This window comes from Camellia sinensis, chromosome 7 (assembly GCF_055761805.1).
Source record: "Camellia sinensis isolate YWXY chromosome 7, ASM5576180v1, whole genome shotgun sequence".
NCBI classification, from domain to species: domain Eukaryota; kingdom Viridiplantae; phylum Streptophyta; class Magnoliopsida; order Ericales; family Theaceae; genus Camellia; species Camellia sinensis.
In genome coordinates this window covers 101,626,918-101,652,256 of record NC_138967.1, presented here as the reverse complement: position 1 = coordinate 101,652,256, position 25,339 = coordinate 101,626,918, and the positions used below count along the sequence as shown (strand labels likewise).

The 25,339-nt window shown below is 39.4% G+C and overlaps 1 protein-coding gene and 1 pseudogene across 13 annotated transcripts in view; both read right to left on the bottom strand.

Moving 5' to 3' along the window:
• LOC114307350 (phospholipid-transporting ATPase 2) overlaps positions 1-25,339 on the bottom strand; it is a 145,406-nt gene that overhangs the window by 95,090 nt on the left and 24,977 nt on the right. For all 13 annotated transcript variants that reach the window (XR_014335803.1, XR_014335805.1, XR_014335804.1 and 10 more), the window contains 5 exons: positions 24,486-24,602; positions 10,095-10,187; positions 9,819-9,993; positions 6,804-6,970; positions 4,420-4,524 (listed from right to left, as the gene is read on the bottom strand). Coding sequence is in view for 9 of the 13 variants with exons in the window: in XM_082878891.1 (XP_082735017.1) it covers positions 4,420-4,524; positions 6,804-6,970; positions 9,819-9,993; positions 10,095-10,187; positions 24,486-24,602 (657 nt within the window). In the remaining 4 variants the exon portion in view is untranslated. The remainder of the gene's footprint in view (positions 1-4,419; positions 4,525-6,803; positions 6,971-9,818; positions 9,994-10,094; positions 10,188-24,485; positions 24,603-25,339) is intronic.
• On the bottom strand, positions 2,023-2,657 carry LOC114309644 (ESCRT-related protein CHMP1B pseudogene; annotated as a pseudogene).

Here is a 25,339-nt window from a genome sequence, read left to right as displayed (position 1 = left end):
GGCGCATGATGCGCGTGTCTGCCTCTTCGTCAGGGTCTTTATAAACTGAGGCGGAGGCTGTGCTTGAGGCAGAAGCGAAGACAAAAAAAAACCTTGTGAAAAAACTTCTGAAAAACTCTTCATTTTCTGAGAGAGATATTCGTTTTCTGAGAGATTGTCTCTAAGAGCTGCAAATCTTGAAACACTCTGTAACACTCGGTTGCCCAGAAAATGGCCTCTTCTTCCCGTTTAGCTACCCAGAATATGGCCTCTTCGTCCCGTGGTCTGCTCACTCTCTTTCCCGACCTCAACGAGTCAACAAGAGAGATAACCAGTGCGGTGGCCAGTGAACCTCAACCAAACACCTCTGGTTTTGCTCCGTTGAACTTTCCGATGCGGTCTGTGGAGCAAAAAATGGCGGTGCAAACTGATATTGAGGCCAATCAGTATACTTTGAAGTCATGCGTGGAAACCATGACTGCGGTCACAAACTTGTCGCACCGGCTGCAGAGTAGGGCAAATGAGGTGCAGCAGTTAAACGCCCAACTGGCTCTGCTCCAGCGCATGTATAAGGATGCGCGAGCAGAGATAAGTGTGCTAAAGGCGGAAAATAAGGAGCTGAAGCGGAAGGCCACCGTGATGTTCCGATTTGGAGGGCCGCCATATGCTGCAGTGGAGGAGCAGGGAGTAGTGATCATGCCCAGTGGAGTGGGAAACACGGAGGCAACACCGGCAAGGGCCGCCCAGGACGGAGGCAAGAAGAAAAGACCGGCGGCAGAGTAGAGAAGAAAAATCCCACCTGTGAATGTGGTTGTTTGTTTGTATTTTTTTTTTTTTTTTTTTTTTTTTTGGTGTAAAATTGTGATCGGGGTTGATCCCTGAGATGAATAAAATATGGTTTGGTGTGCAAAGCTAGATGGGATGAATGGAATTGGAAAAAGATTAAAAATAATGTGAAAGAAAAATAAAGAAAGAAATAATAAAAATATATTTGAAATCAAAAATGAAAGATGAGGGAAAGAAGGAAAGTGGTTTGGAGAAAATAAATAAAAATAATGGAGTTTTTTTTTTTTTTTTTTTTGTAATATATAATAAAAAGAGATATATAGATATATATATATAAAATAAAGAAAGTAGGGAACAAGGAGTGCACCAATTAAGCTTTAGAATAAAAAAAAAAAAAGTTTAGGCAGTGGATGCAAAGTGAGGAGAGAGAGTGGGTGTAAAGTGAAAAGAAAAAATAAAGAAATAAAAGAAGAAAAGTAAAATGGGTTTGTGCAAAAGCGTGGAGGAAGTTGCAGATATAGCCCATCTTGTCTGCTGCTGCTCTGCCGAATATGGTAGGTAGCCACAGGTATGGTCCATCTCTTGGATGGATCGCTCTGCAAACAACAATTGAGGCCGTAATCTATGAAGCATGGACACTCCAAAATTAGTGCCGTGGCGGTGTCCGACACGGGGACACGCGGGGGACACGGGGACACGCCGGGGACACGTATGGGACACGCCAGATGGCGTGTCCCTTTAATTTAATGATTTTTTTGCAGGGGACACGGCAGGGACACGGCGGGGACACGCGTGTCCATATGGGGACACGGCATGGGACACGGCGGGGACACGGCCGGGCTATTTTTATTTTTATTTTTTTTAATTTAATTTTTTTTTATTTTTTTAATCTTTTGTCTCTCTTATATAGTGCTTTTGTGAAAAATATTGTTGGATGTTGAATGGTTTCCCCTTCTCGTCTTAGTTCTTGTTATCGTTTATTATGACTTTTTTGTGAATTTTTTGTGAATGGATGATCTATTAATTTGTTTAAATGTAATGGTTATGTTTATTCAATTAATGTTACTATGTTAGTGTTTGTTAATTTTAATTTAGGATGAATGTAACATGAATCTACATAACACATAAAAATATATAAAATAAATAAAATAAAATTCGCCGTGTCCCCCGCCGTGTCCGTGTTCCCATTTTTTGAAAATTGCCGTGTACCGTGTCCGTGTCCGTGTCCGTATCCGTATCCGTGTCTGTGTCCGTGCTTCATAGGCCGTAATCATCGGCGACTTGCTGCATCAAGCTGTTAACTTCACCCTCCGGAGTGGAAAGAGAAGTACTGCCAGCCATGGAACTCTCCATAAACTTAGCCTGAACCTCCATATTGACGAACTGTTTCTCGAGCTGGTCCATGGTCTCAGACATCTTCTGCAAATTGCCGGTGGTGAGGGAGGATTCCAAGGACTTGAGTTTGCCCATGGACTTGCTGATGGTGGTCATCTTGGCCTGAGTGTCGAGCCTGGCGACGACGGCGTCGAGGCGAGAGGCGAGGCGGAGGTAATTCATCTGCTCGTTGCGCTTGCGGATAGCGTTTTCGGCGTAGATTCGAGCGCCGTCCACGTTTCCTTTCTCGATCGCTTTCTTGACTTTGAGTTTCTCGGCTTTCTCTTCCTTCTCGCACTTCTTCGATTGACGTTGGAGGCTCTTCGACGTGAACTTCAGCTCCATGATCTGGTTCATCAATTTCTCTTGGTTCCCCATATCCTCCGACGAGTGATCTGGCGACGAATGGTGTCTTTGTCGCCGTAGGTCCCGTGGATCACCTTCAAGGAGTTGCAGATCGTCTCACGCCAGCGGTGATCTGGGGACTAGCAACCTAGTGTGCACAGGCTTCGTCGATAGCAGCGGAGACGGAGGGTTTGGAGCGAAGAAAGTCTACTTGTTCCGTAGGGATGGATTGTCCTGGAGCGATTGAGTCTTCCAATTGGAGGATGTGAGTGGTCTTCTTGCGGAGGGCACGGAGGCTGTGCTTTGGCGAGGTATGTGTAAAAAAAAAAATCTTAGCGGACTAGGTTGAGGTCCGGCGGACGGCTAAGGTGAGGTTGCCGCCCGCCGGTGAAGCGAAAAATACTAGGTGCTAAACCTGCTCTGATACCAAGTTAAATTTGATGTATAGAGAAATGGAGAGAATGAATTATGTATTATTGATTGATGTGTATTGTTTATTACAAATGGTGAGGGGCTCCTTATATAGGAGATGTAGTGGAGTAGGTGGTAGTGGTAGGTGTGTAGTAGGTGGTAGTAGGTGGTGGTAGGTGTAGTAGGTGGAGTAGGTGATGGTAGATTTTAACATAGATGAAATTGGTTAAGTTGGCCTGAGTATCTGGGTTGAAAGACCGAAAACACGCGCGGAGGAGGTACCACTTCCCTTCCGATTAGCAACCGGTAAAGTGGGGTATTGGTAGTGCTAGTTATGCCTACTTGCAAACACCAACCTAGGGATTACCTGACTTGTATTTACCGCCCCCATGAATTAAATTGATAATTTGTGCCTTTTTTTTGAGATTTTGAGATATCATTGAACATAAAGGATTTTCAAAAGATAATAATGTGATTTTCATGACAAAAGCATTGCATGGCATATGCATTCCTTTTTACAAGGCTTGTATAAAGTGTATATACTTTGTTAAGGATTTCTCTACTGGGCTTTATGCTCACCCCTATGGGATTTTAGTGCAGGAAAAGATGTGGCGATCCCGCCAAATTAGGGGCGTGGACATGTTTTGTGGAGGGCAAATGGCTGTTATTTTGTGGTGGTTCATGCTGCTAGCCTAGGGCCATAGATGTATGGGTTCGTGAAACCATTTTTGTGTGGCCGGGCTTAAGCCTTGGAAATTGTAAACCCTTGAGGGCATTTTATTACTTTTGAATTTGATGTTCTACATGCTGTAGATTCATGTATTTGATAACGTTGAATGTATAATTGCATGTGGAACTATTTTGTATAAACCTTAATGATTCAATGAATGTAAGGGCTGCGAATTCCAGCTTTCTTAAAATGGATGCTAATCGTTATACATATGTAATGTTATAAATTTTCGGGGCGTTACACTTACACTAATGTGAAGGAATGAGGATATGGCATCAAATTCCGATCATCATACTGAAAAATTTCAAGCAAAAGCAACTAAATGGATTTTTTTCCATAGAGATGCTATAAAGCAATTGAAAGAATCTGTATGAATTTAAAAGGGTTTGCCTCAAAATTTTGAAAATAGTATAGCATACATATCTCGCTTGTGTTGTATGCGCACTTGCATGTGGCAATTACACAACCTCCATAGGTAACAGATGGGATATTTTCCTCTCTATTCTTAATGGGTAATACAAACACTAACTCAGTTAACTATGAGATTTCAATCATTAACGAAATTGAAGAAAACTTATATAAGCTCAGCTCACAGATCTCCTTGTGGTTATGTATCAGGCTATCAGCTCTTTTCTCTTTTCTTTTTTGCCCCACTTCTTACAAGGACCACTTGCCTACTAACCGTATGCTTTCAGAACAGATCAACACGGTCAAAGTTTCAGGCAAAAGTAAAAATCATGTCCACTGCAACGACAACAATGAAGGAGACTATAAGCAGCATAGAACACATGTACCTTTAGAGAAATGGGTATCATGATGGAACAAAGAAGCTCAAACCGTAGAGGGATGATCAGCAGTTCATACCATGGACCTTCATTTGGATATTGAACATACCATTGCTACAAAATGAAATAGCAAGAAGGTAGGCATAAATTTGGAAAAGATATCAACAGAAAACATAAAAGGGTTAGAATTATTTCTAGAAGTTCACAAAATATGAAGGCAAGATGAATCTGGGCAATGAAACAAAAGATCATCAATAACTAACAAGCAAATACAAGAACAGTCAGAAAAGGATTACAATTCTATGGTGGTAAGAAAGTGGACTGTCCAAAATAAATCCAAACATTAACACCAAGAGCACCACCAATTAACAGCATGCTACTATAGAAGGGTAGCTAATTGTCTACCACTTCTAACCAATCAACTCGAACCACCTCATTATTTCTTCAAGAACTGAAAGAAATGTAAATAATAAATATAAAAAAATGATCCAGATAACGTTGATTCCCACTCTATAGACTCAAGACGCTCATGAATGTTTAGGTATTACATTGATCCCACTGTATGGACTCAAGACAGTCATGAAGGTTTAAATACTTCACCTTTAGGGATCATCAAACCCTCAAAAAGGATGCACAAAAGTCAAATTTGGTTTATACCCTAAATATATGAGACCATTCACACAATTCTAAAGTAGCAAGCAAAGTTCCCAAAATGAAATGTGGTTCCAAAATAATAAAAAAGGATGTGACATGGGATACGATTTGAATATGAATAAGCAACTCAAATGGGAACTCCGAAAGAAATTTCATTAACACAAAAATAAAAATAAAAATAAAAATAAAATAGAAGCAAATAAAAAAATATATATATGATGCTAGAATTAAAATTGATGGTGCTTTTGGTGTAAATGTTTGGATTTACTTCATACTAAAAGTGAAGTTTTCTCTTGTTTTAAAACTTCACATAAGATGGTGACTGATCGATTTGATGCTAGAATTAAAATTATTTGGAGTGACAATGGGACTAAGTATATTAATGGAGCCTTCCAGGCATATCTTGAGAACAATGGCATTCTTTATCAAACTAGTTGTGTTGGCACTCCTGAACAAAATAAAATAATTGAGCACAAGAATGGCCATCTCCTTGAGCTTTCTTGTTCCCTCCTATTTACCATGAATGTTCTTAGGTCTTTTTTAGGTGATTCAGTTCTTAATTTTGAGGTGATGCAGTTCTTACAATTGCCTATCTTATTAATCATATGCCCTCTAGTGTTCTTCAATTTAGAATTCATCTAGAACTTCTTCCTCTGACTTCTTCCATTTCTTCTTTCCTCCTAAGATTTTTGGGTGTGTTTGCTTTGTTCATATGCAAAAACAATTTCGCAGAAAGGTTAATCCCAAAACTTCGCGTTGTGTCTTTATTGGGTACTTTGCTACTCATAGGGGATATAAATGTGATGATCCTCAATCCAGCAAGGTATATCTTAGTATGGAAGTCACCTTTCGTGAATAAGTCTTTTTTCCTTCATCTCAGCCATCTCTTCAGGGGAGAGTAATATGGAAGAAGAAATGACTTCTTATTAGCATGAGTTATCTGTTTTCCTTCCTACTCAGCGAGCTATTATTTTTGGTGCGGGGGAGCAAGAGACAGTTACTGAAGGGAAGCCTAACATTGGTGGGCTATTAGACAAGATTGATTTTAAGACCTATTCACGGCGTTAGAAAGAACAAACTTCTCTTATGCCACCACGTCAATTATCATCCTTGTACCAGTTTCGAATCATTCGTCTACTGATTCTTCATGTAATGAATGTCCTACTGTTACCCTCGGCAGTGATAATCAAGTTGATGATTCAGAACTTTCTATTGCTCTTAGAAAGGAGGTTAGAACTTGTACTCAGAATTATATATTAAAATTGGCATCTTATGATTTATTGTCTCCTACATATCGTGTTTTTGTGTTCATCCATTTTTATTTTCTCCTTGTTTCATGTTTATTTCCATCCACACTGTAAATTTAACACCTAATAAAGTACAATGGTGACACCCCCTCAGCGTCCATCTAAACAAATACTACATTTACTTATAAAAAAAAGTAAGAAAAGTAATGACTACAGAGTTCTGGGTGAGTATCAAAATCAGCAGCAAATCATTGAAAGTGTAAGGAAGACAGTGGCTGCAGATAAGAAGTGGCTATGAAATACTCAAGAGTCACAATTATAAACAGGTAACAGAGGGTCAAAACAAAAGTGATTCTTATGCAGTGAAAAGCTGAATGGTTGAATGATAGAATTCCATGCACACTACAGCCACATAGTCTTCACAAAAGAAAATACAAACAGATTATGAAAACTAACTGAACAAGAAAAGTGCACTCACAAATTGGGACAAACCTTTCTTGCTTCTATATCCTTCCAAATATTTCCGGCTATTCCTAGAACAATAACAGCCACTATCTGGAAAAGAAATATTGCTCCAGTCAGATTGTCAATCATCGCATCCACAGCAGTAAGCTTTGGTGCAGCGATACCCCTGCTCATACCCAGCTTGGTTTCATTGCCTAAAGATAGAATAATTAGAATCAGGAAGTGTACTGGCCTATATGAATCAGCAAGTATACCGTAATGGCGTAATCTAGACCAACAACACAGATCATTTAGACGCAACCATGCAATGAAAGAACACATCAAGGAATTCTAGGGATAAATATATAAATAACTTGAATTATCAAACTTCTTTGCAGGGTGCATTTCCACCTAAACATGTCGGACACAAATCCCATGTCCATACTAAGGTGCCTTGTGTTTGACAAGAGTACTTACAATTAGATGAGTCCATGTAACATAGCTTTGCACATTACAATTTTGGGAGTATCCCAAAGGCAGTAGAAAGAAAGACAATGAACTTAATTTTGCAAATAATTCAAAACTTTTCTCCACATTCATGGCATCCATGTGTAATCAACAACAAAATAGTAATATTATAAATAATAATATAAAGAAAGAGTACAAAAGAAAATGGAAAACAAGAAGTCCACCAAGAGAAAACAATAATAAAAAAAAAAAGCTACATGTCAGACACATCTCTACTAATAAAAAAAATGGAATCCCCTCATAAGGAGATGAAACTAAGGCCCAACAAGAAGAAAAAAAAACTAAAAATCTTATCCCATAACCCCTCTAAATCATCAAACACTCTTGCATTCCTTTCGAGCCATATCCCCCGAAATTGTTACATGGTCTTCAGTAGAACTCAACCCCGAAAGGTAGCTCAAAAGGTGAGGGTGCCCTCTCACTTATATGCTTAACACTACTCTAGTACTCGGGCGATGTGGGACTTCACTTCACGCCCTCCCTCACGACTAGCATGCTCACTCAGTAGCACCTGCAGCATGCAGGCCAAGGACATGCACCCTACCCATCACCGAGTACTTCAGCTCCGATACCATATAACCAAAGGTAATGTTGTGTATTATTCAATGATTAACCAAAAGCTAAAGTACAATATATACATATATACTAAACTACCAAAACACTAAAGAACTAATTATGAACATAAGACTAAAATACCCTTAAGTAAATGATAGAATAAAAATAATATAAGATATAGATATTTCACAGTAGCTTGTAAAAAGTCCAAGCCAAAAGACTATAATGCCTAAGGTCCTTCACTTATATTTTTTATTGTGAAAATGATAAGTTGGACATTTTTACCCATCTCTCTCTTTCTCTCTCTCGCGCGCGCGTGCACACACACACACATAATATTTAGCGGTTGAAGTCCCCACCATCAGCCATCGCAGCTTATTGTCTCCACCATCTACCACTGTCTCAAATCTACCACCAACGACCACCACCTTCACAGTCAACCTCTACCATCTCAGATTCACTAGCGACAAACTCATATCTAAGACCAGCAACCTCAAATATCAAATCAAAAACCTCAAATCTGTGAGAAGGCGACCACCAGAGTTGTCGTGTCTCTTTCCATTCTCTCTTTACCATCATTTCAGATCTACCATCGGTGACCACCACCTTGTCTCTTTTCATTCTCTCTCTCATCTCTCACTGCCCAAAGAATTTTTTGTTGTTAGGATCAATTTGAATATTGAGGTTGGCATCTAAAACAAAGAAGTTGTTTTAGTGGTTTAATTTACTATTTAATTATTTAGTAGCATGCTAAGATTATTTATTAAATGTTTTGATAAATTTTTCGTTTAATATTGGTATTAATAATGATAAAATCTAGTGAGTGTGGCGGTTAGTGATAGTGATGGTAATGGTGAAGATTTATTGTTTAAATGCTAAATCAATATAGTTAAATTTTACTATACTGTATAGAGTAAAATTTTACTATCTACAAAACCGCGAATTTTGAAAAACAATTTTGTTATTTGCTAGGTAGTGGTGGTGGTGGTTGTCATCGAAAAATGGTCGCTAAAGATTCACATCGGAAAGTGTACACTGTAAAGTGCCTAGTGACAGATGGTCAAAAAACAATCGCCAGAGGTAGTAGCCGTCGATGACCACTAGCTGCCAATAGTGGTGGGCGACGGGAAGGACGTTAGTAAAATTTCACTTGGGGTACTTTCATCATAGTTTAATCATATTTTGACATTTTTCCTTAATGAATGAAAACTTTTTAGCTTGTCCTTTTTGAAAGAGAAGTTTAAATTGAGGGATCTCTCACCACAAGCCCCGATTAAGAATTGGGAATTTAATGCATCTAACTCCTAAACACTTGTCCATGTAACATAAACCAATTTCCCTCTCTTGCTTGATACCTTCAACTCATCATCTTTTGGCTCCTGCAAATAGGTAGGGGTGGTCCATTGGACTGCGCAATTGAAATCATTTCATTTTGTATTAACTAATTCAAAAATCACAATTCAGGTGTTCTGTAGGCATTGAACGGAACATTTGTTGAATCTATCAGATTTAAATTAAGTAATCCCAAGTCTTAAAAGCAATGACCAAATTTATATTTCATGAAAAAAGCAATTTTGTTAGCTTTTTGGTTGTTTCATTTTACAACAAAATACTTCTAAGTCTCAGATTCATGAATGAGTTAAGTACAAAATTTCCAAATTCATAGTTTTTGGACAACCAACTTGGTTTTAAATCAATAACCTCAGGCCTCAACAATCCCAAAATAAACATTGCTGCCTGCCTCTCCCATTCTTTGTTGCTCCAAATCCCCATTAGCTGCTTTAAATAAATTGTAACCCTAGACAAGCCCAAACAACGAAAGGAAATAGATGAAACAGAAAAGTTAATATACACAAAGTAGACATAATAATAACAAAACAGAATTTTACCACGGCATAGCCAGGGTAAAAAGTAATATCATGTAGCAGATCCTAATATGGTGTAACGATGGCTTCGACATTTGGTAAATTAGGTACTTGCCTGTGTAAACAGCAACTCCACAAGCCCACTCAGTATTTCGCAAGTAGCATGATTGAAGAATTGTATTTTTGATAGTTAAAGGACACATGTCATTGTCAATGAATGGAGGAAACAACCGCAAATTTGCATCAAATCTTCTAATGTCTTTATCTGGATTGGGACACTCAATTACACCCTGCCAAAGAAATAGAAATTGCAAAATCATCACCATCACAATAACTTGAAGGGGAAATATTAACAAATTTTTTACCCACGATAAGGTATAGAAAATCTTGCCTTGATTTTGTGTAATAGCTCAAAATCTATTCCCATGCAAGCAGAGGGTATCACCCTTGTCTTAAGATCAGTTTCACCGTCTAAGGCAGCCGTCTGTTAAACATGTTTACATATTAGAATCTCTGAAATATTGCAAAAGAACAAAATTCATGTTCCTAAGAAAATACTGTATCATTTACAAATTACAACATATTAAGTAGAATTAGTCATAGGAGATGGAAACTTGTGTTGCCAAAAAAGTAGACATGCAGTGCAATTTTGCCAAAAACCCATGGGGAGAAAGATGCAAAACAAAGTGTTAGAATATTTTCTTATTTCCTTCTTTAGATTAGATTGTGATTCATCGATTGATTGATTGATTGATTATGATTCTTTAATCAGTCAATCAATCAATCAATATAAAAGGTGATTCATTAATCAATGCCTTAAGACTTCCTTTTGTAACAGTTGATTGATTAATATAAAAGTGATGATATCATAATCATCACCCAAGCTTTGTATTCTCTTAAATTACATGGCATCAGAGTCAAAACCCTAAAAACTATCACCCACACAGCCGCTGCCACCAACCAGCCATCACCTATCACCACCCATCCCCCACCGCTGGTCCCTAAGTCTATATCGGAACCAACCAAGGTCTCATAGAGTTGTTTCGGCTTCAACTGAAGGCCCTTTTGGCCTAGTCAACCCTTGTGAGGGCTGTCCTAGCCTCTCTTTGTATATTTCGGCTCCTGTGAATGAGTGTTTGAGGGTTACCCATCTTCTGTTGCCCCAAGTTTCTTTCCCTCTAGTTTCTTGAACATAGTTCAACACTTGTTTTGATTAGAGATTCATTTTCCCGTAGTTGATTTATTTTTGGGGTCTATAGATGACCCATAAATCTGATTGTTATGTTCCCATAGTGGTCTGTATGTGATTTTGCTTGTTCCAACCCATTCTATTCCTCTTTCCATACTTGTGATTCGTGCAATGTTTTTTGGGTTGAAATTGTAGAGTTCTTATGGCTGACCTAAACAGTGAATCCACCACTACTTCTCACCCATCTAAAGGGGAGAGCTCCAGTCCAGTTATGACTACTATATCTAAGAACCTGAACCCTAGCCTCAAAATTACCACCACTCCGTTTAATGGTCAGAATTACCTTTCATGGCCTCAGTCACTTTTTTTAAAGAGTAAGGGGAAGATTGGATATGTTAATGGGAGAGTTCAAGCACCAGGTATTACGGCTCCTGGCTATAATCAATGGGAGATTACCAACTCTTTAATCATGGGGTGGCTCATTCATTCCATGATTCCTAAGATTGGTGAATGCTACTTATCTATGAATACTGCACAGGATATTTAGGAAGCAGTCGCCGCTATATATTCTCGAAAAGGAAATTTTTCTCAGTCTTTTGAGCTGCGCCAGTCTATTAAGCGCTCAGTACAGGCGGAGCAGACAGTTCTCTAGTATTACACCTTTCTGACTAATGGTTGGAAACACCAAGATCATTTTCTGGATTACAAACATGTCTGTATAATTGACTCAGTTGGTTACCAGAAGTTTCTTGCATAGGAAAAGGTCTTCAAGTTTCTGGAAGGCCTCAATGTGGAGTTTGATCCGGTCTGGAGTTGTGTCCTTGGCATGGATGTTCTTCCTGAAGCTTGAATAACCAGCTTAGGGTATGATGAGATATCATCCCTTATTTATAAATGAATATTAGGGTTTACAAGGAAGACAATTACAAGATGATCCCTGAGGGCATAAAAATGATTACAGACCCTAGTGCCTTTCGGCTAATATAAAATGCTAAGTGACTTTCGGTGATTATAATATGCCAACACTCCCCCTCAAGCTGGTGCGAAGATATCTCTCATGCCCAGCTTGCCTAATATGTCATGAAACGGTTTATTCCCAATTCCCTTGGTGAGAATGTCAGCAAGTTGTTCACCAGACTGAACAAAAGGAGTACAAATGGTACCACTAGTGAGTTTCTCCTTAATGAAGTGGCGATCAATCTCAACATGTTTTGTCCTGTCATGTTGAACTAGATTGTGAGCAATGTTGATAGCGGCCTTATTATCACAATATAACCGCATGGAGTCCGTCTGAGCAATACCTAGATCACTCAACAATAATTTGATCCATAAAAGTTCACACACACCTTGTGCCATAGCTCTAAACTCAGCTTCTGCACTTGACCTGGCAACCACATTCTGTTTCTTACTCCTCCAAGTAACTAGGTTGCCGCCGACAAATGTGCAATACCCTGAAGTTGATCTCCTATCAGTTACTGACCCAGCCCAGTCAGCATCTGTATAGGCTTCTACACGAAGATGATCATACTTTGAAAAATACAGACCCTTACCAGGAGCAGACTTCAAATACCTCAAGATTCTCATGACAGCCTCAAGGTGAATCTGATGAGGAGCATGCATAAACTGACTAACTACACTGACAGCAACAGCAATATCAGGACGGGAGTGAGATAGGTAAATGAGCTTACCCACTAATCGTTAACTCTGAGCTTACCCACGTGGGCAGACTCTGCGCTGCCTTCTTCATCATCACCATTAACAACAATTCGTAGACTTGCTGTGTACTATTTGGATGACCATGATGCCAACTTTATAGAAAGTGAAAATGTTATTCCCCTATCTGGACATGAAATGAAGAATCACAACCATATCCGATCATGCCAATTTTACTCTTTTGGCCATGAATTGGAAAGTTCTGGTTGGCAAAAATTAAAATTACTCTTGAAGGGTCTCACATTGCTTACCGTTTTAGACCTTGAAAGAATTATTATACCTGGGGGAAGAAAGAAGTTTCCGAGAGCAATAGGAAACCTAATTCACCTGAGGTATTTAAGTATAAGAGATTCTGATATTAAAAGTTTGCCTTCCTCTATAGGCAACTTGCGATTGCTTCAAACCCTAGATTTAAGAAGCACTTGGGGCGATATTTTAAGAATACCCAATGTCTTGTGGAGGTTGAAACAATTGAGACATCTATATCTTCCTTGTTTTATCAAGCTGTCTTGCATAGGTAAGTTGCGATTGGATGGTTTAAGCAAATTGGAGACGCTAGAACACTTTGATGCAACGGAGTGTGATGTCAGATGCTTATCTAAACTGACAAATCTTCGAAAATTCAGTGGTAATGTAACCCCCAAAGACTTGGTCGTGATATTGAAATCCCCATTTTTCAACAATTCAAACCGCCTTCTGCAATATTCATCCTTCAGGATTTTGGGAGAAGATTTCCGAACGGAAGAAGAACAAAGCCTTTTAAGGCAACTTTTAGGATGCCACCATCTACGCAAATTGGAATTACAGGGGTCCCTGAATCCGGTTAAGAAATTGGCAGACCAATTCCCTCCAAATCTCACCAAGTTAACCTTGGTGCATAGTAAACTAGTGGAAGACCCAATGCCAACATTGGAGAAGTTGCCCAACTTAAGGAGTCTCAGCTTAGATTGGAATTCCTACATTGGGAAGGAGATGGTTTGTTCTTCTGGACCATCCAGCATCAGCGGTGGAGGAGGAGGAGGGGGCTATGGCGGCTTTGATGGTGGAGGTTTTCCGAAACTCATATCTTTAGATATCAGCTCTCTTCATAACTTGGAGGAGTGGAGGGTGGAACAAGGAGCCATGCCTTGTCTCTTCCGTTTACAAATTTTTGAATGCGAAAAATTGAAGGAGATTCCGGACGGATTGAGGTTCATTGCCACCCTCCGTGAATTGCAAATCGTATGCTCTCAATAGAGCGACGCAACTCAAATGCCTGTGAAAAATTTCCTTTGCGGGAATAGGTAACAGCCACAGCCTCCCAAATGTCCTGGGCAGTCTCCATAGATAAGTAGCCCTCACCAAGTTCTGGAACCATCGAATGGATAAGCCAACTCATAATCAAAGAGTTGGTAATCTCCCATTGGTCATAACCTGAGTCAGTGGTACTAGGTGCCTGTATCCTGCCATCAACATACCCCATTTTCCCTTTGCTTTTCAAAAACAAAGTCAAACTTTGAGACCATGCTAGGTAGTTCTGACCATTAAATAGAGGTGGTGATTTTCAGACTAGGGTTGGGGTTCTCAGTCATGGTAGTAGGTAGAATGAGACTCTCACTCTTTGGTGTTTGAGACGAAGGGGACACACTAGTGGAATCTGTCATGGAGACAATACTACCAAACCCGCAACAAACTAGTGGAAATCACAAACCCGGAAGGTGGTAGTGAGATAGTAGGCACAATGACCACTATAAAGACATAACAAAATTAAGAAACGATTTTTTTTATTTTTTTTATTTTTTTATTTTTTATATATATATATATATATTTTTTAAGTTGATTTATTTATACATATCTTTATATATAAATATATATATATCCGACTATAGTTTTATACATGTCTTTATATATAAATATATATATATATATATATATCAGGATATATATGTAATATATATATATTTATATATACCACAGTGAGATCGCCGAAATGGCTGGAGGAAGTCGAGCGACGAAATGGCTGGATGAGATCGCCGAACTGGCTGGAGATTGATCGGCTGAGTGACGATCGACAGAGGAAGGCGAGGAGGTCGACGAGGTAGACGGCTGAGGAAGACGAGCTGAGGAAGACGACTGAGTGATGATCCACCCAGGTAAGCTTCGAACCCTAGAGTTTTGTTGGTGAAAAAGGTCTACCAACGGGGGTGAGCCGAAACCGTATAGGTTCTGCTCTGATACCATGAAGCTTGAATAACCAGCTTAGGGTATGATGAGATATCATCCCTTATTTATAAATGAAGATTAGGGTTTACAAGGAAGACAATTACAAGATGATCCCTGAGGGCATAAAAATGATTACAGACCCTAGTGCCTTTCGGCTAATATAAAATGCTAAGTGACTTTCGGTGATTATAATATGCCAACACTTCCATCTCTTCAAGAGGCCTTTGCATATGTACAGAATGAGGAGAGTCGTCGTTCTGCTATGTTACCACCGGCTACTGGAGACCGTTCAGAAGAACGGTCAAAAGAACCAAACCTCCTTCTAGAAGAAGGGTCTGGTACTAGAGGCGGTCGATCAGGCTAGTCTAGAGGACGTGGCTCTAATCCAGGGGCCCATCAATCTAGTGTTGTTGACATCCTTGATTCTATTTCTGCTTCAATTGGTCCGACTTTTGATGGTTTATCTAGTATGACTTCTCCTAAGCTTGAGGCTGTTCTGTGTCATTTACTGGCCTGCCAGTCTTCTATTGCTCCCAGTGCATCTTCCTTGTCGTTTGCCCGCTCAGGTAACATAGCCTCTTCTCCTAGTGCTTTTCTTTCCCACAAGTCTTTGCCATGGATTATTAATTCTGGTGCCTCAGATCATATGTCTAGGTCTTTTGAACTTTTCTCAGCATATAAGCCCTCTTCAGGTCAAGACAAAGTTAGAATTGCAGATGATACTGAAGCTTGAATAATCAGCTTAGGGTATGATGAGATATCACCCCTTATTTATAGATGAAGATTAGGGTTTACAAACAAGACAATTACAAGATGATCCCTAAGGGCATAACAATGATTACAGACCCTAGTGCCTTTCGGCTAATAAAATACTAAGTGACTTTCGGTGATTATAATATGCCAACACTCCCCCTCAAGCTGGTGCGAAGATATCTCTCATGCCCAGCTTGCCTAATATGTCATGAAACGGTTTATTCCCAAGTCCCTTGGTGAGAATGTCAGCAAGTTGGTCTCCAGACTGAACAAAAGGAGTACAAATGGTACCACTAGTGAGTTTCTCCTTAATGAAGTGGCGATCAATCTCAACATGTTTCGTCCTGTCATGTTGAACTGGATTGTGAGCAATGTTGATGGCGGCCTTATTATCACAATATAACCGCATGGAGTCCGTCTGAGCAATACCGAGATCACTCAACAATAATTTGATCCATAAAAGTTCACACACACCTTGTGCCATAGCTCTAAACTCAGCTTCTGCACTTGACCTGGCAACCACATTTTGTTTCTTACTCCTCCAAGTAACTAGGTTGCCGCCGACAAATGTGCAATACCCTGAAGTTGATCTCCTATCAGTTACTGACCCAGCCCAGTCAGCATCTGTATAGGCTTCTACACGAAGATGATCATACTTTAAAAAATACAGACCCTTACCAGGAGCAGACTTTAAATACTTCAAGATTCTCATGACAGCCTCAAAGTGAATCTGACGAGGAGCATGCATAAACTGACTAACTATACTGACAGCAACAGCAATATCAGGACGGGAGTGAGATAGGTAAATGAGCTTACCCACTAATCGTTGATAGCTCCCCTTATCCACAACTTCTCCTCCTTCATTATCTCCCAATTTTTGATTGGGTTCCAGTGGGGTGGCACATGCCTTGCAGCCAAGCATCCCAGTTTCCTTCAACAGGTCAAGCACATATTTTCTCTGTGAGATAAATATCCCATCCTTAGAGCGAGCAACTTCAATTCCCAGAAAATACTTCAAGCTTCCCAAGTCTTTGATTTCAAACTCTTTGGCTAAGTATTTTTTCAACAGAGGTATTTCTCCACTATCATTGCCTGTAAGAACTATGTCATCTACATAAACAATAAGTGCTGTAGTCTTACCGCATGAGGAATGTTTCACAAACAATGTGTGATCTGCCTGACTTTGTTTGAAACCATATTTAAACATAGCCTGAGTGAATCTTTCAAACCAAGCCCTTGGAGACTGTTTGAGACCATATAACGACTTCCGAAGTTTGCATACTTTCCCTTTTGTTTGATGATCCTCAAAACCCGGAGGAATGTCCATATATACTTCTTCTTCGAGGTCACCATGGAGAAAAGCATTCTTGACATCAAACTGATAAAGCGGCCAATCTAGATTAGCTGCTAGAGAGAGAAGTACTCTGACTGAATTCATTTTAGCCACGGGTGCGAAGGTCTCTTGATAATCAATGCCATATGTCTGAGTAAACCCTTTTGCCACAAGTCTTGCCTTGTAACGCTCAATAGACCCATCTGCTTTGTGTTTCACAGTATATACCCATTTACAGCCCACAGGTCGTTTGCCCGTAGGTAACTCAGTCAATTCCCAAGTGCCATTCTTCCTAAGTGCTTTCATTTCCTCAATCATGGCTAGTTTCCACTCAGAGATAGCAAGAGCATCCTGAAAATGGTTAGGAATGCTAACAGAGGAAATATTGGACACAAACGCTCTATATGAGGATGACAAATGAGAGTATGATACAAACTGTGAGATAGGATGTTGAGTACAAGATCTCACACCCTTCCTTTTGGCAATAGGAACATCAAGATCAATGGACTCACGAGATTCAAAGTTACCTAGACTCTCATCAGAAGCAGGAGATGGCAGTGGAGTAGCAGAAACGGTCCCTTGTATCCAGTTAACTTGTTTTCTGTCGATGTCCCGGACATAAACATGCCCATCCTTATTCTTGGTGATAGTGGGTTCTATAGTTCCAGTAGAAGAGGGGGGTGCAAGAACAACTGGTTCTACCATAGGAGGCACAGGACTCACTTCTACCATAGGAGACACAGGACTCACTTCACACCAAGGCTCCCCCGGAAATGAGGACGGTGACACAGGAGAGGACAAGAAATAGGACTGGAACTCAAAGAAAGTGACATCCATGGACACAAACCACTTACGAGAAGAAGGGTGGTAACATTTATACCCCTTGTGAGTAGGAGAATAACCAAGGAAAACACACTTGAGGGAGCGAGGGTCCAACTTACCACGAGAGGGAGAGTGATTATGGACAAAACAGACACAACCAAATATTTTGGGAGGAATAGAAAACAAGGACTGAGAACCGAGGAGGACGTGAAGCGGAGCCTTTTTGTCCAAGACCTGGGTAGGGAGACGATTAATAAGATGGGCAGCGGTGAGAACAGCGTCGCCCCAATAGGGTTGAGGCACGTTCATAAAAAAACACATGCACCGAGCCATGTCAAGAAGATGCCGATTCTTGCGTTCGGCCACCCCATTTTGTTGAGGGGTATTGGTGCAAGAGGTCTGATGGATAATGCCATGAGTAGAGAAATATTGTTCTAACCCAGAATCTATGTATTCCCCGCCATTATCAGAACGAAATATTTTGATAGTGGCCCCAAACTGAGTACAAATCATCTTATGAAAAGTGCGAAACACAGAGAAAACTTCACTCTTATCTTTCATGAGATACACCCAAGTAGCACGAGAAAAATCATCAATAAATGTAACAAACCAGCGATGACCTTTCACAGACAGAACACGAGAGGGCCCCCAAACATCAGAATGTATTAATGAAAAAGGAACTAAGCTTTTATTCAAACTGGGAGCAAAAGAAGCTCTATGTTGTTTTCCAAGTTGACAAGACTCACAAAGAAAGTCAGACACATGATGATTTGCGAAACTAGAAGGAAATAAATGCTTAAGTAAATGAAATGAGGGATGCCCAAGACGCCGATGCCACAACCATACATCAGCGGGAGTAGTAGAAGACGTGGTGGAAGAATAAGCAAGTTTGTCCGGTTGATCTAGGAAGTAGAGACCATTTTCTGCACTACCACTGCCAATCGTCCTCCCCGTGACAAGGTCCTGAAAAAGACAATGATCAGGAAAAAACGTCACACAACAATTCAAATCCTGGGTAAGACGACTTAAGGATAACAGATTAACAGAAAACTTGGGAACATGGAGAACAGAAGATAGATGCATGGTAGGAGTGACTTGGACTAAACCTTTTCCAGAAATGGAAGAAACAGTTCCATCGGCAATCCTAACTTTGTCCTGACCTGAAGAGGGCTTATAGGCAGAGAAAAGATCAGAGGAGCCAGACATATGATCTGAGGCACCAGAATCAATAATCCAAGGCAAAGATGTATGACACAGGAAAGCACAAGGAACAGATGCTAAGTTACCTGAGCGGGCAAAGGACGAGGAAGCGGTACTGAGAGCAGTAGAAGATCGGCGGTCCAACAATTGGCGCAAAGCATCCTCCAGCTCAGTATCAGAAGCTTAGGTAACAGAAGTAGAATTAGAATCAAGGGTATCAACGGTAGAATGAGACTCTCACTCTTTGGTGTTTGAGACGAAGAGGACACACTAGTGGAATCTGTCATGGATACAATACTACCAAACCCACAACAAACTAGTACAAATCACAAACCCGGAAGGTGGTAGTGAGATAACAGGCACAATGACCACTATAAAGACATAACAAAAATTAAGAAATGATTTTTTTTTTTTTTTTTGAATATATATATATATATTTTTTTTTTATTTCATTTTATTTATTTATATATTTTTTTATTTTTTATTTTTTTATTTTTATTTATTTTTTTATTTTTTTTTTTGAATTGATTTATTTATACATGTCTTTTATATATAACTATATATATATATATATCCGGCTCTATTTATATATATATATATATCAGGATATATAGGTATATATATATATTTATATACCACAGTGAGATCAGAGGCTGAGGAAATCAGAGGACGACGAAGGAGACGAGCGACGAAGTGGCTGGAGGAGGTCGCCGAGCTGCGGTGCTGTCGGCCGAGTGATGAGGAAGACGAGCTGAGGGGATGAGGAGATCGACTGAGCTGACGAAGAAGACGAGCTGCGGTGCTGTCGACAGAGGAGGTCGACGAGGAAGACGGCTGAGGAAGACGAGCTGAGGGGATGAGGAGATCGACTGAGGAAGATTGACTGCGGAAGACGGCTGAGGAAGATCCACCCAGGTAAGCCTCGAACCCTAGAGTGTTGTTGGTGAAAAGGTCTACCAACGAGGGTGAGCCGAAACCTTATAGATTAAGCTCTGATACCATGAAGCTTGAATAATCAGCTTAGGGTATGATGAGATATCACCCCTTATTTATAGATGAAGATTAGGGTTTACAAACAAGACAATTACAAGCTATGTTACATGGACTCTTCAAATTAAATCAAATACCCGTGTCGGACACCCGACACTCGGACAAGGGTATGGGATATGTGTCGGATACTTTTCAACGGATACTTCTTATATAATCGTATATAACACTATTATTATATGTATATATTGTTATATAATTGCTATAAATGTCATTTTGACACTATAAGTTAAATATAATACCATTTTATCTCACATATTAGATTAAAAATATAAAAATATGACATTTTTTTGCCGAGTCCGCGTATCTTTAAATTTATGATTTGATGAGTCCGATCTCTAGATACATACCCGCACCTGACACCCGTACCCGAGTCCATGTAACATAGATTACAAGATGATCCCTAAGGGCATAACAATGATTACAGACCCTAGTGCCTTTCGGCTAATAAAATACTAAGTGACTTTCGGTGATTATAATATGCCAACAGATACTGTTTCTTCTATCTCTGGGAATGGTTTAATTCATGCCACCCCTACCTTACCTCTGTCTTCAGTGCTCCACGTTCCCAATTTTTCTGTTAATCTTCTATCCTTAAGTCGTATTATTAAAGATTTGAACTGTAGCGTGACATTTTTTCCTGATCATTGTCTTTTTCAAGACCTTGTCACGAGGACGATTGGCAGTGGTAGTGCAGAAAATGGTCTCTATTTCTTGGATCAGCTGAACAAGCTTGCTCATCATTCCATCCAGTTCCTAACCACTAAGGAGGATTTATGGCTGTGGCATCGGTGTCTTGGGCATCCTTCTTTTCATTTACTTAGGCATTTATTTCCGTCTGTTTTTACAATTAATAATGTGTCTAAGTTTCTTTGTGAGTCTTGTCAACTTGGCAAACAACACCAAGCTTCTTTTGCTCCAAGTCTTAATAAAAGTTTAGCTCCTTTTTCTTTAATACATTTTGATGTGTGGGATCCATCTCGTGTTGTGTCTTTAAAAGGCCATAGATGGTTTGATACATTTATTGATGATTTTTCTCGTACTACTTGGGTGTATCTCATGAAAGAAAAAAGTGAGGTTTTCTCTGTGTTTTAAAATTTTCATAAAATGATTTGTAATTAGTTTTGGGCAATTGTCAAAATCTTGCATTCTGATAATGGGGGTGAATACATCGATTCGGGGTTAGAGAGCTATTTTTCCACTCATGGTATTATACATCAAACATCTTGCACCAATACCCCTCAACAAAATGGGGTTGCAGAGCGTAAGAATCGCCATCTTCTTGATATGGCTCACTGGATGTGTTTTTCTATGAGTGTGTCTCAGTCCTACTGGGGCGAGGCTGTTCTCACCGCAGCTATCTCATTAATTGTCTTCCTACCTAGATTTTGCAAAAACAAGCTCCACTTCAAATCCTCGGTTCAAAGTCTTTGTTTTCCATTCCCCTAAAATATTTGGTTATATCTGTTTTGTCCACAATCATTCTCCTACTCATGGTAAATTGGACCATCGCTCTCTCAAGTGTGTTTTCCTCGGATACTCGCCTAATCAAAAGGGGTATAAGTGTTATCACCCTCCTTCTCGTAAGTGGTTTGTGTTCATGGATGTCACATTCTTTGAGTCCCAGTCCTACTTCTTGTCTTCTCCAGTGTCACAATCATCCCTTCAGGGGAAGCCTTGGTGTGAAAAGATTCTTGTTGTCCTTGTTGCTCCTATGGTGGAACCAGTTGTTCCTGCACCACTTATTATTGGGACTATAGAATCCAATGCCACCAAAGACAGGGAAGAGCAACTTTATGTCAGGGACAAAGACAGACAGAAAGTTACTTGGATACAAGAGACCACTTCTACTCACCCACTGCCATCTCCTGTTTCTGATAAGAGTCCAGGTAACTTTAAACCTCTTATTTCTCTTGAGTCTACTAATATTGCTATTCCTGACACTACTGATCTTGATATTTCTATTTTCAAGAAAAAGGGTGTGAGATCTTGTACTCAACATCCTATCTCAAACTTTGTGTCCTACTCTCATTTGTCTTCCTCTTATATAGCCTTTGTGTAAAACATTTCCTCTGTTAGTATTCCTAACCATTTTCAAGATGCTCTCGCTAAGCTATGATTGAGGAAATAAAAGTACTTCGTAAGAATGACACTTGAGAATTAACTGAGTTACCTAACGGCAAACGATTGGTAGGATGTAAATGGGTGTATACTGTGAAGCACAAAGCAGATGGTTCCATTGAGCGTTACAAGGCTCAACTTGTAGCAAAAGGCTTCACTCAAACTTATGGAGTAGACTATCAGGAGACTTTTGCACCAATGGCTAAGATGAATTCAGCCAAAATTTTCTCTCTCTAGCATCTAGTTTAGATTGGCCACTTCATTAGTTTTATGTAAAAAATGCTTCTTACATGGTGATCTAGTATATATGGATATTCCTCTTGGTTTTGAGGATGATTAGACAAAGGGTAGAGTATGCAAGCTTCGGAAGTCGTTATATGGTCTCAAACAGTCTCCAAGGGCTTGGTTTGAGAGATTCACTCAGCTTATACTTAAATATGGTTTCAAACAGAGTCAGGCAGATCACACTTTGTTAAACATTCCTCACGTGGTAAGACTACAACTCTTATTATTTATATGGATGACATACTGCTTGAAGGCGATGACAGTGAGGAAATACCCCTGTGGAAGAAATATTTAGCTAGTGAGTTTGAAATCAAAGACTTGGGAAACTTGAAGTATTTTCTGAGAATTGAAGTTGCTCGCTCCAAGGATGGGATTTTCATTTCAAAAAGGAAATATGTTCTTGACCTTTTGAAGGAAACATGGATGCTTGGATGTAAGACCTGTGATACCCCACTAGAATCTAATCAGAAACTTGGTGATGATAAGGGAGGACTAGCTGTTGATAGTGGAAGTTATCAACGACTAGTGGGTAAGCTCATTTACTTAACTCTCGTCCTGATATTGCTATTACTGTTAGTATGGTTAGCCAGTTTATGTATGCTCCTCATCAAATTCACTTAGAGGCTGTTATGAGAATTTTGAGGTACTTGAAATCTTCTCCTGGAAAGGGCCTTTACTTTTCCAAACCTGATCACCTCAGAGTGGAAACCTATACAGATGCTGACTGAGCAGGGCCAATAACTGATAGGAGATCTACATCAGGATATTGTACCTTTGTGGGCGGCAATCTTGCTACTTGGAGGAGTAAGAAACAGAATGTGGCGGCTAGGTCGAGTGCAGAAGCTGAGTTTAGAGTAATGGCACAAGGTGTGTGTGAACTCTTGTGGATCAGACTGTTGTTGAGTGATCTGAGGATGGGCCAGACAGACTCTATGCGGCTATATTGTGATAATAAGGCTGCCATCAACATGACAGGACGAAGCCTGTTAAGATTGATCGCCACTTCATCAAGGAGAAACTCACCAGCGGCATGATATGTGCTCCTTTTGTCAAGTCAGGCAAACAACGTGCAGATATCCTCACCAAGGGAGTTGGGAGTAAACCATTTCATGACATTCTAGGCATACGAGATATCTTTGCACCAACTTGAGGGAGAGTGTTAGAATATTTTCTTATTTCCTTGTTTAGATTAGATTGTGATTGATTGATTGATTGTGATTCCTTAATCAGTTAATCAATATAAAAGGTAATTCCTTAATCAGTGCCTTAGGGCTTCCTTTTGTAACTGTTGATTGATTAATATAAAAGGTGATGATATCATAATCATCACCCAAGCTTTGTATTCTCTTAAATTACACAGAGGACCTTGACAAAAAGTGTATTCGATGCAAGAAAAGAAGTTTGACCCAAGGGAAGTTGACATGCTTAACTAGCTCACTCTCCAGCTCTCTCATCTTAGCCATGTATACAGAGCATGATAATAACGAAGATCCAATCCGGCAATTTTGTATGGAGCTCAACTTGGACCTTGTCCAATAAAGTTCAGCTTTAAGTCTTACTTTACATTTTCAGAGAATAGGTTGATGATTTATTGACCAGTTTGGAAAGTGTCAAGTATCAAATTTTCTGTTTCCTGAATTTCTGGCAACACAACAAAGAGCATGTAGAGCTACTTGCTTCTGTTTTCCTTTATTGGAATCAAACAAAAACAAAAAATTGGCTCAAAAGACACAAGTGATAATGCTTTTTCACATGTTAAAAAATAAAAATAAAGTGAAAATGCTGATAAAAACACAGAGAAGTAAAAACACAGTAGAGGGTCTATACCATTGAAAGCACACAAGAGCCCCCAAGCCTTCAAATTTCGTTGGCTACAAAGGGGCTCCCTTTTTTGCCATTAAAAAGCCCTCAAGCCCTATCTATCATCCTTCATCTGCTTCAGTTACCTCACACACACACACATGTTTCAACAACTAATACTTAACAACAGTGGCCAAGATGATGCTAATCATATGCGTTCAACCAATCATAGTGGTCAAGTGTCTTGATTAATGGTTTAACATTGAGAGATACCATAAAAGTATCAAACAGAATAACTTCTGAGGTCATATATTTACCTCTACACAGCAAAGACCTTGCGGGTCAGAGGCACCAATTAGAACAACATCACATGGCACTTCATCATTCTCACGAAGCCAAACAATATTACCAACACGAATGTCTTGGGCTTGAATCTAAAATTGAATACACCAACCAAGGCAGATGGAAAACAAAATGTTAGTGTAAAAAAATATAGTATGAAACTCATTTAAGAAATTTAAAAATAAGTCAAACAATGTCCCAACAAATGAACATAAACATTGTATCATGTCATTTCTATTTACAAGATGTCTAAAATTTTGGTCTTTGGCTGCTGAAATCTATCTATATCCATAAAAAGTACGAGGCAAGTGAATCTGACATTAATATACTTTTCAGATTTTCAGATCACACATACAACAAAATTACGTCACAAATTTAATAAGCCTCAGAATTTCCCGACAATATTTATCATACAGGATATGGCTAGCATGTAATAACGAACAATTAAAGTCAAGAAATAACCATATCACATAAAACGCTTGTCATACCCATTATATACACCCTACCCATCCTTTAATGGTGTGAAGTCCTCAAAGAAAATATATTATGTCCATCACTATTACTAACGATTACAAAAATGACTGATCATCATGGTTTAAATTTGATTAGGCTGAACAAATTTCTGATTAGTATACCTACAGTGATAGTGACTCATGCCATCCCTATGATTGTATTATGTAAAAGCCTTTGGCTGTCAAACAACAATATTAGATTTCATTCAAAGGCTACATCTATTTTTGAATAACTATTCTAACAGTTTACAAACAAAGGCACAAGGAAAAAAAAAACAGCAGTCCATCAGATAGTGAAAACACAAGTGAATGAGAAG